This window comes from Micromys minutus, assembly GCF_963924665.1.
Source record: "Micromys minutus genome assembly, chromosome: 5".
Taxonomy (NCBI): domain Eukaryota; kingdom Metazoa; phylum Chordata; class Mammalia; order Rodentia; family Muridae; genus Micromys; species Micromys minutus.
This window is the reverse complement of record NC_137974.1, coordinates 78,301,340-78,319,652: the sequence shown is the minus strand read 5'-3', so window position 1 is coordinate 78,319,652 and position 18,313 is coordinate 78,301,340. Positions and strand designations below refer to the sequence as shown.

The following is an 18,313-nucleotide window of genomic DNA, read 5'->3' as shown; positions in this document are numbered from 1 at the left end:
CAGTTTCTTATGCTTTATGCCAGTCAGTAGATTGCCTTTATTTTATTATTCTTATTTTTTTGTGTATGAGTTTTATCTGTATATGTATGTGTGCATTCCTGGGACCCTCAGAGGTCTGAAGACGGCTCCACATCCTTTGGAATTGGAGTTAAGAACGGTTGTAAGCCACCATGTTGGTGCCAGGAACCAAATTCTGATCCTTTGCAAGAACAGCAAGCGCTCTTAAATACTCATCAGCCTCTATATAGTATATTTTTTGAGAGAAAATCAGGCCCAGGCTGGTCCTGAATTTAGCTAAGAATTGCATTAAACTCCTTAGTCCTCATTTTCCCACCTCCTGAGTTCTATTGCATGTGCATGCCTGTCACTTCCCCCAGTTCCTGGTTGTTCTTGATAATACTCAGTATTTAACCCAGCGTCCCATGCATACTAGGCAAACACTCTGCCTGCCAGTGAACTCTAGTCCAAGTCATTTTATCTTTCTATTCAAAATTTGACTTTTAACCTCTACTTCTGGATCTTGTGTGTGTGTGTGTGTGTGTGTGTGTGTGTGTTTGTTGCTCACATTTGTGGGATGGTGCCAGGGATTAGCATTGGGATTGTCTTTCTCATTTACTTCTCCACTGTAGTTTTTGAGACAAGATCTCTTAGTGAATCTGGAACTTGTCATTTGTTCTAAGATTGGGCAGACTCAAGCCCTAGAAGTACATGTGTTCACTGTGAGTATTTTATGAACATAAATCCAAAGTTGGGTTTTCATGCTTACTCAATGCTTACTACCACACCATCTTTCTGTTCCCTTTTTGATTTATTTTTTAAGACAGGGTCTTGCTGAATTGCTCAGGTTTGCCTCAAGACTGTCTATGATTATTCTACTTCAGCCTCCCAAGTAGCTAGGATTACATGCATACAGCTAAAAAGTTTTCTTTTGAGATAGAGTCTCATTGTATAGCTCTGGCCTGGAGTTTGATGATATAAACCAGGCTGGCCTCAGACTGACTGAGATCACCCACATCTACTAAAATTTGCCCAGCCATTTTTGTTTGGTTTTTTTTGACAAGTTTTCCTCTAGAAGGGCAGCATAGGCTATCCTTATATTTGACTCTCTTCATTTCTGTCTTTGAGGCAAGGTTTCACTATGTAGGCAGACTGAAGCCTCAGCCTTGTAAGTCCTGGGACCTCAGGCATGCACACCATGCTCACAAGCATGTACACCATGTCCAGCTGCAGTTCATTTACTTTTCTACCCATTGAAGTAAAAGGTGAATCTGTTTATCCTAAAAAAAACATTTGAAGTTACCTGCTTTAATGTTCCATGTTACTCCACACATGTGAGTCTGCTGTATGATTTTGTCCTTTTTCTTTCTCACTAGCCTTTTGTTGTCTGACAGTGCAGAAGCCATGCCCTCTTAGAATCATCCAATATGATTGAACAAAAACAGTTCTTTTTTTAAGTGATTTTATTAAGTGGTGTTCCTAATATTCAGCTATCTGAATTCCAAATTCTGGGGGGGGGGGGGGGTTGTTGTTTTCCAATACATTCTGATGGTTTCTTTTTATTCATTTGAGCTTATTTCTTAGAGTCGAGTCTTGTTGCATAACCCAGGGTGGCCTTACACTTTTGATCCTCTTGGCTTGGCCTTTCAAATGCTAGGACTGTGTGTACTAACCATCCCATTTTTTCCATCAGTTTTGTCAGAGATGGGTACCCTGTGTTGTTCAGACTCTTCCAGGTGCCAGTGTAATTCCAGAGGCACTCTGCCATCCCCCCTTCTTGTTCTTTTCTGCACCCTTCATTACTTTTATCGTGTGTATAAAAGAAACAAGACCCTATCACAGGAGAACAGACTGGAAACAAGAGCCTGCTGGTTAAGGGATGGATACACATCCTTTCCATCCGCTTCTGTTCCACTTGGGATTTTAGGCTTCACTTACTAGTATTAGACTGGAGTTTTTTCTTTGTTTTTGCTTCCACCTTGAGTGTCTGTCTGTGTGTCTGTGTGAGAGAGTATGTGTGTGTCAGAGAGAGATATGTAGATATGGTGGTGGAGCTGACCAGTTTTGTAATAGATCATATATCATTTCGGTCCTTGTAGATTACAATAGGAATAGTTTGGGGTTTTTGTTGTACGCTGCAACAGACAGAGAACAGTTCCTTCTGTTCTCTGATGGACCTGACCATCAGGGCCTGTTCTGAGGCTGTCTTTACCTTTGCTGGTGCCACATTAATATGCAGCTAGAATGCAGATTACTACCTTCCCTCTAAAGGAGACATCCACCTCAGCTTGCTGTTCAAGTTGAGATCCTTGGAGACCCTCATTTTCCATGCTGAATTAATGCACAGAATGAAAGCTGAGTTTTACTCATTGGCTTTAACCCAGATTAGTTTTCATGTGAATAAAATGAATGCCTTTTATTACTAGACGGAATCCATTGTGGTCCTTCCCCAACAGGGAAGGGGCAGTTAGTGTTATCAAGTCTGAATTTCCAGTTTTACCTCTGTTCACATTGTCAAATAGTGTGATCTTAAAGAAGGAACTCTGCTTTGGGGTTAGGCTTGGTTTTCAGCTAGTAGCTGTGATCCTGTGCAAATCGCTTGAATTCTTGATGTTTGGGTTTTATCTAAGTTGGTGTAGAAATTAGCTTAAGTAGGTAGGGTTTCTATTGCTGTTATAAAACACCAGATGACAATGTATCATGAAGCAGAGTCTGGGCAGAAGCCTCAGGGGGTGCTACTTGCTTGCTCTCATTCCTTGCTCAACCAGTACCAGCAACCCAAGAGTAGCATTGTGCACAGTGAACTTGGCTCTCCCACAGTTGACAAGATGTACCACAAGCCAATCTAGGACTGGGGAGGGCGTTTTCTCAGTTAAGGTTCTTTCAAAATTAGTCTTATCTTGTGTGTCAAGTTAACATAAAACTAGCCAGTTAAGCCAGGGACCTTAGAAACACAAATGTTTATTTAAATGATAAAAAACAAACTACCCACATGTAATATTTGTGAGGCTGTTGGAAATGTGAGTACTCAGTAGATATTTGTAAATATTAAGACACTGTTTGCTTTCTTGTTGAGACATACCCTCAAATATGTAGTTCAGACTGGTCCCTATTTTAGCATTCTGTTGCTGCCTTCTAGATACTGGGGTCACAGATACTTGTCCTTGTGTGTGACAGTGATGTTTTACCTAATTTTTGTTTTGTTGTTTGAGAAAAGGGTCTTACTATATATAGTCCTGGCTGGCCTGGAATTGACTGTGTAGAGCAGGTCGACCTCAAACTCAGAGACCTACCTCTGCCCTTTTTTTTTTTTTTTAACATGAGTATATCATGCTGCCTTCAGATATATCAGATCCCATTACAGATGGTTGTGAGCCATTGCGTGATTGCTGGGAGTTGAACTTGGGACCTCTGGAAGAGCAGTCAGTGCTTTTAACTGCTGAGCCATCTTTCCAGCCTCAATACCTTTGCCTTCTAAGTGCTGGAATTAAAGAAAGGAACTATCATGTTCAGCTCATTTAATGAAAAAACGGGTGGGCATGATCAGGTGCTTGCCTAACATGCATGAGGCCCTAAATACACCAAATGAATCAGGCAAGATGGTGAATATCTGTAGTATCAGCGTCTAGGAGATAGTTAGGAGACTCTGGGTCATCCTCAGCTGACCTGGACCAATGGGAACCTGTCTTGAAGTAGTTGTCATTTCTGCCTCTTCCTTTTCCTCCTCCTTATTTTATGGTTACTTAGATAGTACTGATGCATGGGATGATCTTAAAGAAAGTGTAAGTACCAGCTAACTTCTGTTAGATCCACAACGTGTTGCCTTGATGGGCTTGAGCTATCATTTGTCCTGACAGCCAAGGGCTACAAATGGAAGAAGGCTATGTTGTACCCTATACTCCTCGTCTTTGTCCTTCTGACCAGACCCTGATGGTGGCAGCCCGGGAGGCCCTTGTCTAGCTGTTGCCCATGGCAGTGGGCCACACTGCAGCCTCCCTGCTCAGTCATACTTAATTAAATCAGGACAATCATCTCCTGTATGCACCCCTGTCCTGGGGCTCTATAAGCAGGTAGGAAGTGGGTCCTCTAGCGTTTTATCACACCCTTCATCCTCCCATGCTCTTCCTCACTGTGTTCCTGGGGTTTCTGAAAGTGTGGTGTGTAGAAATAAGGTAACCTAGCTTAGCAGGTGTCGTCCTTCCACCTGTGTCCTCTTCCCAGGCTACAAGACTCAACATTCCAAAATTTCCATGACCTAAAAATGGTATCATAAGCGTCGTGGAAATTTCCTGTCCTTGATGTGTGAACTACATTATTGATGCTTTATACGGGTTATCTCACTGGGAAGCAGGTGCTGCCATCTGTCCCAGGTGAGAAGGAAGCTCATAGAACCTTTGAGCTAGTGAGTCCTTACCCTAAGATGTAAGTCCTTACCCCAGTGGGCCTGACCATGTTCTGTTAGTGTATAACATCAGAGCAGAGTGTCTTATTTTGCATGTCTTATTTCCTATTGATCATTACATTGGATTGCATCTTCAGGAGTGGGATGATTGGGTGAGAAGAGGGGTCTAGCCTGGCCAAACTTTGACCCCTTTTCCCCTTTCTTCTGCCACAGCGCCTGCCTCCAGCACCCTGAATGTGCCAGCAAAAATGTCCTTACCAGGTTGGTGATAGCTGCCTCAAGGTGAACCATGTGGTCCTGCTGAGCTGGCTGAGTGTCTGAAGACATCCTTAAGACAGCCATTTTCATCTCTCTACTAGCTGTCTTTGGGGTTGGGCCTCTGGTTCTTGAGAAGACATTAGGTCAGGTGATACAGGGCCAGCAAGATATGTGGCCATGTGTGGATTTCTAACCCAACACTGATATAATTTGACCCCAGTATCAGTATAGAACGGCTCACTGCAGTCTCATGATGAGGGCAGGAAGAAGTGGGCTGTTGGCTGCCAGCCCTTAGCTGCTCTAAGATGTATGGAATGGAGGTTACCATGAGATGGCTGGCCCCTTCCTCTTCCTTGGTGTTTTGTGTGATTGCCTATACCACAGAGAGGCTGTAGGTCCAAAAAGACTTACAGTGAGGGGTGAAGCAGCAGAAGTAGTTGGCAAGAAAGGCCCAAGGACCCTATGCTACTGTCAGCTTGGGCTTGTAGGGCTGTACGTGACACATGAGGGCCTACAAATGGCTAGAGGGAATTTACCAAGTCAGAGGGAAACCCTGAATCCCTAAGAGTCTGTCTGTCTGCTGCCTGACGATGAACCATTTGACCAGCTACCGTGCTATCTCTGCTATTACAGGAAGCTTGGGCCAGTAGGACAGGGATGGCTGTACTTCAGAGTTTGTTTCCTTTCCTTAGAACTTTGTCTTTCTGCTTAGAAGTAGGAAGGTTGTTGACTACTGTGTGAGGCTCTGGGGCCAGCCTGAGCCTTGCAGACCATGGTCCTGGTGATGTGGACACTGAAGATGGAGTGGAGCCTGGTTTCCTATGACACTGTGCATATGGAACTTGGAGTTTGGCTCTGAACTTGTGTTCCAGAGTAGGCTCCTTTTCCTTTCATACTTAGAAAGTTTCTGTCAAGATGAGAAATAAAGCAACTCAAGAGTGATTTTGTTCACAGGGCCATACACAGCTACACCAAAGCCTTCTCACCTGTAATCTGAGTGGACACATAGTGTTGAGGAGCCTCAGGCAAGTCAGGTCAGAGACGTGTGATAGGAGTAGAGAGGTCTCCAGACTCCACACCTCACCTTAGCTGTGGAGCTGCACCCACAGTGGTTCAGAGTGGAGCTGTATTCTGAAATTCAGAAGGCATTCAGAGGATTTGAGAAAGTATGAAATCTGGATGAGGTGCCTAGTGCTGGGCCTTGCTAGCTTCATAGGGCAGAACATATAACCACCAACAGAGGCTAAGACTGGGGCTCTGTGAAACTTTTAGGGATCGTTTAAGTTGGCAGAGGACCTTGAACAACCCTTTGTGACTTAGGAGAACAGCTTGAACAAGACTTGGAGGGGCTGCTCCTGAAAGATGCTGTCCCTGTGTTCTGGAACCAAAGAAAACTTGTGTCCTGCTTTGGTGGTTAATCTCTGTGCATCCCATGGGTGACTTCTGAGGCATGGCTTACATACCTTGAAGAACTGCAAAACTGAGGAGGGGGAGCTGCAGCACTGATCGTCGCCATTGAGGGACTGACCAACAAGGAAGTGGCTGGAGTCTGTAGACCACATTCCTCAGGCCCCATCTCAACTACACAGCTTGGAATGTGGAGAGACACTTTACCCACCTCGTGGCAGACTGGAGGGTGTGGCCTCAGAAGGTAGTACTCTTATGAGTATGTGGAAGGGTGTGGAAGGGTCAGGAAGGCTTTGCATTCTCTTGTGGGCAACAGAGGGCTTGTAAATGCCCCCACAGAAGACGTCACTGAGGAGCAAAGACAACCTTTGGTTGTATCACTATAATTGGGTAATGAATTCATAGAAGTGAGCCAGAGTGCTGGTTCTGATCTTATGTTAGCAAAAAGAATAAAACACAAAACATTGAACTTTGTGTTGCTTCAGCTTTTTTTTTTTTTTTTTTTTTTCCATTTGGTTTTCCATGCTTGGGAATTGCCTGTGCCGTGGATTCAGACTTTAGATCTTGTGCGGTGAAGCCTGGGCACTCTGATTAAGAAGAATGAAAGATAGTTTCATGAACTCTAAGCAGGCCTAAGATTCACTGTGCAGCTGAACTGGCCTTAAACTCCCAGTTCTGCTTCTGCCTCCTAAGTGATGGGAGTTCAGGCATTTACCGCCACACCCAGCTTTCACTGCTGCTGATGTCCTGGGTTCTGAGATGGAAGACCAGAAATGGAGACTAGCCTAGGAAGTGAGGAGAATGGCTCTTTTCAGTTGTCCCATCAGGCCAAGAGTGATTGATGTACCTGAGTAGAACTCCCACTAGGCCTCAGTCGGGTGGGATGGGGTGGGATCTCAGTTCATCCTAACATTTGCTCATTTGCTTCTTTGACCCAGAGGTAAGGATTTAGAGGTGGATAGGTGGATTCTAACCTTCAGGTTACCTGTGTCTCTAACGAAAGGGACCTCCCCCACTCCCTTTGATCCTTAGCTCCTTCCATCTCAACCCAGAACAGACATCAGCCCACACCTCTTCCTCACCTAGAAAGGGACAGAGCTGAGTATACCAGTAAATACCTGTAACCCCAGCATTCAGGAGGCAGAAACAATGGTCAGCTTAACTACACAGAGCATCTGAGGCCTTGGCATTGGCTTTCTGGTGGAGATCATAGCTCTAGTAGACATTTAGCATGTTAAACTGTCTTCATGGTCAGCTGCTTTCCTTCACTTTTACTCCCTAGGGTCCCTGAATCCACTGCTGAGTCAGATGTGAGATGAGTCTCTGATACAGTTAAGATGGTACAAGTCTTTGTTCCCTTGCATCTTTTTTAAGTGTGTTTTAGGACTGGGAATTGGAAGAAGCAGAAACTGACTCCCTTGAGTGGGTACTCCACCTCCCAGCTCCTTGTTTCAGGAAGGTTCTTACTCAGCGCAGGCTGGCACAGAACTCACATAGCTGCCTGCCTTGTGTATGCTCTTAACTGCTGGGCTATCTCCAGCCCCTCAGAATTAGGTTTCTTTTCCTGTTGTCATCGGACTTGTTCAGTACAGACTGATGGATCCCCATCTCTCACTTCAAAATCCAAAGACACAGCTCCATTACCTGAGCCCATTTAGGGGCTGGTTCTTGCCCCACCCAGTCGCCTAATCCAATAAGTCGTGCACTTACTACCACTGCTTTGTAAAAGAAAAAATGAGGAATGTGAACTGCTGAGCCGTTCTGCTGCATGTGCTTTAAGAGTGGTAGTGTAGGGCTAGTGTACCCAGCTTTCCCCCATGGCTTGCGTTTCACCTAACTAGTATACCAAGATGAGAAAATTGAAGGCTGGAGAGATGACTCAGGGTAAAAGTGCTAGTTCACTAGCCTGATGACCCAGGTTTGCTTCCCCAGAGCCCATATAAAAAGCTGGATTGGTTGCATACATTTGTAACCTCAGCATTCCTACAGGAAGGTGGAAACCAGTGCCTGGAAGCTTGTGGGCTAGCTAGCCTGAGTTTCCAGCACAGCCATAACACAAGAGACCCTGACTCAACAAGGTGGGAGGCAAGAACTGGCTCCCATAGCTGTCCTCTGACCTCCACTGTGCCATGACATATAATGTACATACAAGGTTTTTTGTAACAAGTGAGTATTGGTTCATCGTGTGTGTGTGTGTGTGTGTGTGTGTGTGTGTGTGTGTGTGGTTCTCTGATGCTGTGTTCTTGCAAACACAATCAAGATCTGTTCTCTCCGTACAGAGTTCTTGTCCTACCCCTTGATAATCACTGCCCATCTCAGTCCATAGCAAGCACTGATCCCTTCTCTCTAAATAGAATAATATATAAATAGAACTGTACAGTACATGACCTTTGAGATTCTTTTTCCCCCTCAGTGTAATTCTTTTGATGTCTGTCCAAGTCTTGTGATGGTTTAATATAGCTCATCCCTTTTATTGCTGAGGAGTGTCCATAGTGCAGGTTTGCCATAGCTTAAGCATTAACCTGTTGATGGACCCTCTTTCAGTTTGCAACCAGAGCATGCATTGCATTTTATGATGGATCACTGAAATCTTCAAGATTAGCTGGGTGCTGCAACAGCTGTCCTGTGGAGTCAGCTGTTTTGCCTTCACAGAATTCATGTCCAAGTGAGATGCCTCGTTTGCCCAGCATCCCGTGTCTTAGCTTTGACAACACCATTTACACTTCCTGAGCCATGGCAGGAGCACACTGTACGTTATTCCCATGCTTTCTATAACAGGACATTCTCTCCATTGACTTGCTTCTGCCACTGGGACCAGAGAACTTGATGCTTTTAGCAGCAGCAAGTTTTCAGGCGAATGCCTACTTTCACTTCTCAGCGATAAATGTTCCGAGGTATGAATACTGGGTCCTATGATAAAAGTTTTATAAGAAACTGTCTTAACTGTTTTCTGGGGTGGCTGTGGCATTTTACATTCCCAGCAGCAGCGTGAGGCACCTGCCATTCAGTCTCCTCGCATCCATGTTATGTGTCTTGTCAGTCTATCAGCGTGCAGAGGATGGCTCATCGGTCTTCCATATTTATTGAGAGTTGCCTATGATCTGGGATGTGGTCCACTTTGCCCTACGTTCTAAGAATACGTAAGAGATGCTTATTCTGAAGCTGTTAGGTTCTATAGAGGTCAGTATATGTTCACAGTCATATTCTTCAGTACCTGGTGATAGGATGGTGTTGGAATCACCAGCTACAGTCTCTTCAGCTCTTGTACATTTTACTCACAGGCTTCACATTATGATTTGGTACAAACACACTTGGGATTATTTTCCCCTGGGTTGACCTGTTTATCAATGTAAGGTCCCTGTGTGTTGCTGTTAGCTTTTGCCCAAAGTCTGTCTTAGTTTCTCTTTCTCTAGCTTGTGTCTCTCTCAGCCTCCACACCCTCTTCTTGAGACAGAGCCCAGGACCTGCACACACTGAGGTACTCAGCCCCTCTCTGTTTAAATTTGCCGATGTGATTATATGAGACATGAATGTCTGGTGGAGTGACTGCGTTCAGCATGTGATTTTCCCTCTGACGATCTTTGAATTGGTGGCTGCAGACTGTTCCCATTACATATAATTACAGATCTGTCAGGGCTCTTGTCTGCCCTTTAGTTCCTGATTTCTGTTGTGTTGTTTGTTTTCTTTTCTCCTGCCATTATGAGTTGCTTGAACATTTTTTTTTTTAGAATGCAGTTTTGATTGGCCTATAAAGTCTTTGATTGTATCTCCTTATACTGCCTTTTTGATGTGTGCTCTAAAGTGTTACATCATATGACCTGACTTGCTTTATGCTGCAGAAAGTCCAGCCCTGTGCCATACCACATTGCACTGAGACTCCACGCTGGGCCTCTCCTCCCACTTGCAGTACAGATGTCTGAACTTTCAGAGCCTCACCAGGCAGGACTTGGAGTTTTTATTCAGAGATAATTTGGAACAAAGTGTTGTGATTATCCAATTTTCACCCTCTCCCTTGCTCTTTCCTGCTGATGCTCTGGGACTTCATTCCTCGTCTCTCTTCTGTTCTGAGAGCTTCGTTTAGCCATGCCTCTAAAGGTCAACCAGCAACAAATTCTTCTGCATCCTTTGTCTGGGAGTGAAAATTCTGGAAATATGTGTACCTAGAAGAAGTGCCAGAAGCAGAATACAAGTAGTTAAAGTGATAATCTGTATCTAGCTGGTGTCAGACAGCATACATACAAGCTACTTTTGGAAGGCTAGCACAAGTGACTCCATTTTTTTTTTTTTCTTGGTTAGTTTCTGAGATAGGTCTCTGTGCTGTCCTCTCTTTCCTCTGTCTTTGTGTGCCATCATGCCTCTTATGAATCCATTTTGATTTTGACCGTTTCTTCTCTTTTTTGTTATCTTGATGTTGGCATCTGTTAGCTGTCCTCCTGTTCATGTGAGAATTTTTCTTCGGTTCCTTGTACGCTCCTTGGGTGGTTTTGAATGAAACGTGTGAGACCCTAGATCTGGTTTAGACATTGTGTCTCCTCAGTCTTTGCCTGACTCTGCTCTGAAGGTGAAAGGAGAACTCTTGATGCCTCACGCAGGATGGAAACTCCTCTTTACTCCTGGTGCAGAAGGAATTTTGGCTCCCTACTAGGACTGCAGATGCCGGCCTGCCTGGAACAGGAAAGTTGTCTTGCTTGTCCTCACACTGTTTCTCCAACACCATGAGGAGCTGTGTGGCCTTGTTACTTCTGAGCTTGGACATATCCCCTTCATCCTCCGCCCTCACCGACATCACTGCACCTGGAGCAGGTGCGAGATGCTGTAGCCAGTTCTCAGGTGTGTGTCCAGACTGACCACAGTGCGGGTGACAGCCAGGGCCTTGTTCATGTCCACCGTTTTCACTGGAAGCTTTGGTTTTCATCTTGCCCTTAACAATAACTAGGCATTAAGGAGACAGTCATCTCAAGAAAAGGTAGCACATGGACAACAAAATCCTCTGAAATGACAAAAAATAGAAGAATGATGAATATCTAAATATTATGTAAAATATATGTATAGTAGCGTGTACCTGTACTCCCAGCCTAAGGCAGGAGCATCACAAGTTCAAAGCCATAGTTAGACCCTGTCATGAAATTTACAAAAGGACTGAGGGTGTGGCTCATATTATAGAGCCTGTGTGGCAGCACAAAGCTTTACATTCAACCCCCAAGAGCCCCTTCCCACAAAAGAAGTTACAACCAAGCAAACAGCTTTAAAACTGACACGTTTTACCCAGTAATGCCGTACTGCTTTTAACAGGCAGAACATTGCCACATCTCTGGTAAGCAGATTCACTAGAAGCCACCAGCACTACTGATGACACTTCGTCTCTTTACCCACAATGTCTAGTTGCTGAACAGTTGATGTCATTACCACTGTACTGAGAAATGTCTCTTCTAATGGTCACGATAGGACTCCCTGAAACACACACATGTTGAAGATCAGCAGTTAAGGCTGCAGATGTATCCCAGTAGATAGTGTTCACTTAAAAGCCACAGGCTTGCTCTCCAGCACCAAATAAAACTAGTCATGGTGCTGTACATCGGTACCCTAGAGCTGGAGGCAGAAGGATCAGAAGTTCAAGCTCATCCTTAGCTACATAGTGAGTCTAATAAAACATGACTAACATTTTTGTTTTGCTGTATAGTTTTCTAGTCATAATTTCAACCCCACAGGTACAGACAACAATTTACCAAAAGCATCGTTGCCTTCAAGACCTGTGAGCTCTTAGTGAAATTACTAAGCAGTTCCATCATACTCAACAATATGTTCTTAAAGGTGGCATCACCGACCCAATAATCTGATTTCATTTTTTGAGAGATAAGGTCTTGCTGTTGTAGCCCAGGCTGGCCTTAAACAAAGTAGTTGGAAGCAAAGTAGAGGAAATAGTTGGTCCTAGAGCAGGGCTCCATGCTTGCAATATTCTCAGATCTTTTAACAGTAATTCCTCAAAGATTGTGGACAAGGTTTTAAGTCCCTGGGGAAATCTGCTCTGTAATATTGAAGAGTAATGTTTGTTTGGTTATTTTTTTTTTTTTTTGAGACTGATATTCCTGACTATATGGAAACTTGCTTTGTAGACCAGGCTGGCCTCAAATTCAGAAGTCAGCCTGCCTCTGCCTCCATGTGCTGGGGTTCAAGGTGTGCACCACCACTGCCCGACTGGTTGCTTCTACTTGCAAAAAGTAATTGTAATTTGCTTGCCAGTAGAATACAAAAGAAGGCATTTTAGATCATGAAGAGGAGAAGAATCTACATTCTACTGGCAGAACACAGAAGTAGGCGCCTGAGTGAATGTCCTGGGCAGTTCCATTAATAGCTCATAGTCTTCAAAAAAGAAATACTCCTAGTTCCGGCAGAACAGGACTGTTACAAGCTAACAGACAAGACTAGATTGAGATGCACCTTAAACATGTCTGAAGTCTTGGTGCTGGAACGATGGCTCAGTGGTTAAGAGCACTGGCTGCTCTTGCAGAGAACCTGTGTTCAATTCCTAGCATCCACATGGTGACTCACAACCATCTCTAACTCCTGTCTCTGGGGATATGATGTCCTCTTCTGGCCTCTCGCAGACACCAAGCACACATGTGATGTGGATTCTTACATGCAAAGAGACAAAGCCCAAATTAAAAATCTTTCTGAAGTCTTTATTGGATTCAACTGCAGAGAGTGAGAGAACTTCTTTAAATAGGGAGTTGGTGTGCATTCTTTCTTTTGATGTATGTTTCTAATTGTTATTATTATGATGTGCATCTTGATTGTAGAAACCTGAGAAAAGACTGGTCTTTGACAACGAAATTCTATTTGCCCAATATTACAATCATTTAATGACCCAGGATGAGGTTACCTCTTTTTCGAGTCCAGTATATAGTCTAGTATAACCATTGTTATAATACTTGGCGGCCATTTTTCTTAGCTGTGGTTAATAGCTGTAAGCAGAGGACCCATTTACAATTCTCCCTACATGGCTTCTTGATAATACAGGCTTGTATTTCCTGCTGTCCACAAATGAGGCCCTTGAGTACCTGGCTGCTCTGGTTGTCTCTTACATCGCAGTGTACAGGATCACATCAACCTCACATACCCTTGTTGAAACAAAGAGCATAGTCATGGGCAGTCCCCCAAGGGCTCAAACGATGGATATGAGCAATGAAGGAAGCCCGGTGTGCACCGCCAGAGTGGCCTTACCACAGTGGTCACTCTGAAGGCTTACAGAGTTGACCACAGCAGTAGCCTGTGCCTCAATCCTAGAGTTCCTACAGCAATGGGAGGTGGAGACAGAATTCCCAGAAGCTTGCTGCAGCTAGCCAAAAGCAGCAGGAAACAATACAGAGACCCTACCTCATACAGGTTGGAAGGCAAAGACTGTATTACAAACCTGAGATTGTCCTCCGATCCCCACTTGTCCCATGGCCTGCGTGTGGCTACACTCCACGTGCATGTGTGCAAATATGCACACTTATTGATAATAATGGCCTACAAACCCTAAGTCATTTTTTTTTGTTTTGCTTTAATAAGTAGGAAAACCATGGATCTTGTCCTAAAGGGAAAAGAACATTCCCTGAAATAAAAGAAATGTCTGCTTTGTCTCCACCGTGTGTGCAGGGCTGAGCAAGGAATGGGGGGGCATGACCCATATTTTTGAGTCCTGCACAGAAAGAGTCCTCCGGGAACTGCCAAAGCAGCACATTTCACGCTGGTGTTTCTGATGCACATCAGTGGGCACTCTGCTATAATACTTTGGGTGAGTTCAGAACCCCTGCTGTCTGGGGCTGTTTGGGGAGGGGTGTGTTGGTCTAATCAGGAACTGGAGGTAAACACTAAGCAGGGGCTACCCCAAGAACAAATAGGGCAGGGCAGGGCAGTGCACGGACGCAGACGTAGGATGGGGAAACAGTAGATGCTTTGAAGGCACCTGAGATGGTAGCCAGGGTTCCTGGAAGAAGAGGCTTCAGGATGAGGATGGAGAAAGCGAGTAGAGAATGGTTTCCAGGCAGATGGAACAGCATGTGTTTCCAGGACTATGGGGGATGGGTGACTGCCAGAAGCCTAGTGGGGGCACACCCCAGACCCCAATCCAGGCAGGAATTGGAAAGCGTGGTGTTATGGGAAGTGGGGAGCCAGAAGCCTGGGAAGGAAGAAGTTTTCAAGCAGACACTAGAGTTTTAATTCGGGGACAGTGCAGAGTCGTGGGCCACGTTTAAGGGCAGTGAGCTGATCAGAGCTGGACATGGCATGCTTACTTTAACCTATCCCCAATGGTTGCAACTAAGGCCATTGGCACCATATCAAATGCACAATGACTGGGAAGCTCACCTCTCCATCCCATCCACCTCTCACACCTAGTTACTGCTAAAAGAACCGTTTCTCCTTCTGTTCCCCTCCTTTGCTTCTCCCCTCTTTCCCTCCTCTCTCTCAATTACGTTTACTTGTTTGTTTGGAGGGGTGCATGCATGCTATGGCACACATGGAGGTCAGAAGACAACTTCCAGTAGTTTCTGTCCTACCATGTGAATCCAGGGGATCAAACTCAATTTGTCACACTCAGAAGCAAGTCTGTAAACCTGCTGAGCCATCTCCTCAGACCTCTTTTGAACAGCTTTCCCCTAGAGATTCCCTCCCTGATTACTACCTAGGCATTCAGAAGTAGCTCACAGGCAAGCCATATCCAAGCCAGGCTTTCTTGATTGGGCTCCCAGTGCAAGCAAGCGCTGCTTCCTTCCCGTGGGAGGGAAACCACCAAAGCCAGGCTGCGATGTGGCAGTGAGGTCAGGGACTTGCATCAGACAGCCCATCATCAAGCACCAGACAATGGTACCCATGTGGCAGGTGAACCTCCACTCCCCTTCCTAGGGCCCTGGCAGACATTACTAATCAATTGCATCACTTTCGCAGTGAGTCAATCCAAAGCTGCAGACAACCACAAAAGTTGGCTTACCATTCTTGACCCAGACACTATCCAGAAGTCAGAGTCATTGACTCAGAAGGCAAGGTAAAGGGTAGCAGTCAGAACACACACATGGGTTTCAGAATGGCAAGGTAAAGGCCAGGACAAGGCATGGCCAAGCTAGCAAGGGAAGTGGTGACTCACATTCATTGGAACTTAAGTTTACAGAGGGCTTTTTCTAAATATCCTGACTCTTGAGGTTAAATGACTCACTTCCATACTACAGATGAGACAGAGAAGTCTTAGAGAAAGGGGGTACACCTGGTGTCACACAGCATTCTGATCCATGTGACACACACTTTCTCTGAGCCTTAGGACAGATAGTTCAAGACCCAGAGTCAGATTCTCCTCTAACGAGTCACCCAGAGCTGAAACCCCTGAGAGGGTAGGAAGCTGAGCCCACCTGCTGCTAGCGATCTAAGCCCTGACTGGACACACACTCAGGGAACATTTGCTGACAGGAGACACTCTGGAGGGCACAAATGTCACTACGTCAACACAGTCCAAGCTACCAGAAAATGTCAGAGACTACAGACAACAGATGTGTATGGCTACCTCTGGGTAAGCTGTGACCATACCTTATACACAGCTGTCCCCAAGTAGTGCAGAACTGCAGGGGTAGATCACTGGGGCATGTCTTTGGAGGTTATACCTGGTTTGTGTGCTCTCTCCCTGCCCCCCCCCCAACCAGTTGTCTACCCTGAAACAAAGCCCTTCCAGGGCCTGTGATTCTGCCACCCAGTGGCCATGGGCTAAATAAAGTCTCTAATAATGTGGACAACAACTGTGATGGTTCATATATGCTCAGCCCAGGGAGCGGCACTATTAAAGGTGTGGCCCTATTGGAATGGGTGTGTCACTGTGGGCATGGGCTTTAAGACCCTCATCCTAGCTGCCTGGAAGTCAGTCTTCTGCTAGCAGCCTTCAGATGAAGGTGTAGAACTCTCAGCTCTGCCTGCACCATGCCTGCCTGGATGCAGCCATGCTCCCACCTTAATGATAATGAACTGAACCTTTGAACCTGTAAGCCAGCCCCTATTAACTGTTGTTCTTACAGAGTTGCCTTGGTCATGGTGTCTGCTCACGGCCGTAAAACTCCAAGACAACAATGAAATCTTCCATCTCCCAAGTTACTTCTGAAGTTATTTGGTTCCAATGATCAGAAAAGCAACTAATACAAGATGCATGTCCCTCAGCATGGCCTGGGGCCACTCGGGAGTTCTCTTGCCTACACTGGCCTTTATTTCTATTGCTTGCAAGGAAAGGACCCAAGAACATCACTGGCACACTGGCTGTGGGGAAGTATGGGTCAGAATCTTTTTGGCTTCTAGCTTCTTGGCCTTTCCTTTCCACCCCAGGGCCCAAGCAAGAAGCCAAGAACCCCAGAGGTAGGAAAGAGCCCCAGGAAATGTAGAGGGAGCTCCTCTCCCAAGATACCCACTGGGAACCCCCTTTCCTTGCTCTCTCCTTGTATGTTGAAGCCTTTCCTCACAGCCAGGGCCAGGTAGCTCCCAGGAGTAGAGGCTCCCCATGAGAGGCTGAGCTGCCCCCTGGTAGGGTGGGGAGTGTGTTCTGCAGTCGTCTATGCCTTAGGGTCTCTAGATTCCATTCTGCACCATGAAGAGCACAGAGAACACTTAGGTAGCCAGCTGTCATCCTCACACGCACATGGGTGTGCAGGAGTGGCCCAGCGAGCCAGGCCCAAGGCTTGGGAGCTTGTGCTCACAATCGCTCACCTCGATGGCCCTGTCAGATCAACAATTGCACTCCTGCCCAGGAGTCCTTGGAGGAGTTGAGCAGCAACATTCTTAGAGTCCTTAGCTAAGGAAATTGGTCTGTAACCATGAAGAACAGCAGCTGCCACCTAGTGTCTGAGCAGTGTCAAGACCTGAGTGGTGGGATCCAGGGCGGTTGACTGCGACTGACCTCCTACGGGTGGGACACAAGGGGAGCTGAAGGACTATGGGAGATAGAGGTTCCTCCAGTCCCAGTTCGGAAGGTCATCCTCTGTGGCCAGAAATGCTGGCTATTCCAGAAGAACTCAATGTTTTAAATAGTGTTAATTTAAAAAAAAAGTTTATCATCTATAGAGGAGGGAAGTGAAGACGATTTTTATTTTTAAGATTTTTCTAAATGTGAGTACACTGTTGCTGTCTTCAGACATACCAGAAGAGGGCATCTGACCCTATTAGAGATGGTTGTGAGCCACCTGAGAATTGAACTCAGGACCTCTGGAAGAACAGTCAGTGCTCTTAACTGCTGAGCCATCTTTCTAGCCCCTCCCCCTTTCTTTAACACCAAATGCTATGGTAGACTACTTTACCCAGCATACCCAAGGCTCTGAGTTCCATCCAGCATGCTAGAAAACAAACTCATCTAAACATGCCAGGCAGCCTCTGCTCTTGATTTGGATGTTTTTCACTTGCCCCTGGCCTTCTCTAATGTCCACTCTGTCTAGGGCTCTGGCCAGCCCAGAAACTTCAGGTGGAAACTAACCTTTGTTTCTTGCCTCCTGTGCTGCGTTTTTGCTGAGGCCCCATCTCCTTCCTCCTGTGCCTATGCACCTTACCCTGGCTGCTGTGCCCACCCGGCATGCCTGCTGTCCTTATTTGTAGCGTTTTCAAAGTCCTCTGTGCCTGAGCTCTTTTGACAGCCCCTTCTTGCTCTAGTTCATCCAACCACCAATAGCTGACGATTTCAGCCAAGCCTCTTATGTGCACCCACTCCATCAAGTCCCCACAGCACACCAAGATCTAAAGTCTGGAGGTCTTACCACCTGCTCCCACTTCCCCGCATCCCTGCTTTATTCCCTGGTCCTCTATTCCCTGCAGCCACCTCAGCTCCTACTAGAGTGGGGCTTAGCTGGCCCTTGCCTTAAGACTACATCCAGCTGGCCCCCTAGGTGCAATGGTACTCATGTCCCTAAGCTCAAGTTTTTCGGATGCCTTGGCGTCCCAGCTTTGCCCTTGGACAGCTTTGCTCTACTGTGAGATCCCTGGTTAGTTCCCCTTCTCCAAGCCCAGCCCCCACACCCATCCTGCTCACAGTATAAACAGAAACACTGGTCAGATATGTCCGCAGCATCTCCAGACCTGTGTCCAGATGTCTCCACCATCTCCAAGGATAGGCTTCCTGCTCTGTTCTAGTCTCCAGAGTCCACACCCACTGTTTGCTAGAGGCCAGGGTCGGGATACAGCAAGTGACCTTTTTGCTTGCTGAACATGCAAAATGCCCTGGGTTCCATCCTTAGCACCATAAAGCAAACAAAT

At 45.9% G+C, this 18,313-nt stretch overlaps 1 protein-coding gene across 11 annotated transcripts in view; it reads left to right on the top strand.

Moving 5' to 3' along the window:
- The window catches only part of KANSL3 (KAT8 regulatory NSL complex subunit 3), a 32,719-nt gene extending 26,186 nt beyond the window's left edge, over positions 1-6,533 (top strand). For 9 of the 11 annotated variants that reach the window (XM_080917104.1, XM_080917106.1, XM_080917103.1 and 6 more), the window contains one exon: positions 4,613-6,533. In XM_080917104.1, coding sequence (XP_080773230.1) covers positions 4,613-4,633 — 21 coding nt within the window. In that variant the 3' untranslated portion in view covers positions 4,634-6,533. The remainder of the gene's footprint in view (positions 1-4,612) is intronic. The other 2 variants (XM_080917107.1, XM_080917108.1) reach the window with 2 other exon arrangements.
- The last annotated feature ends 11,780 nt before the right edge of the window (positions 6,534-18,313 follow it).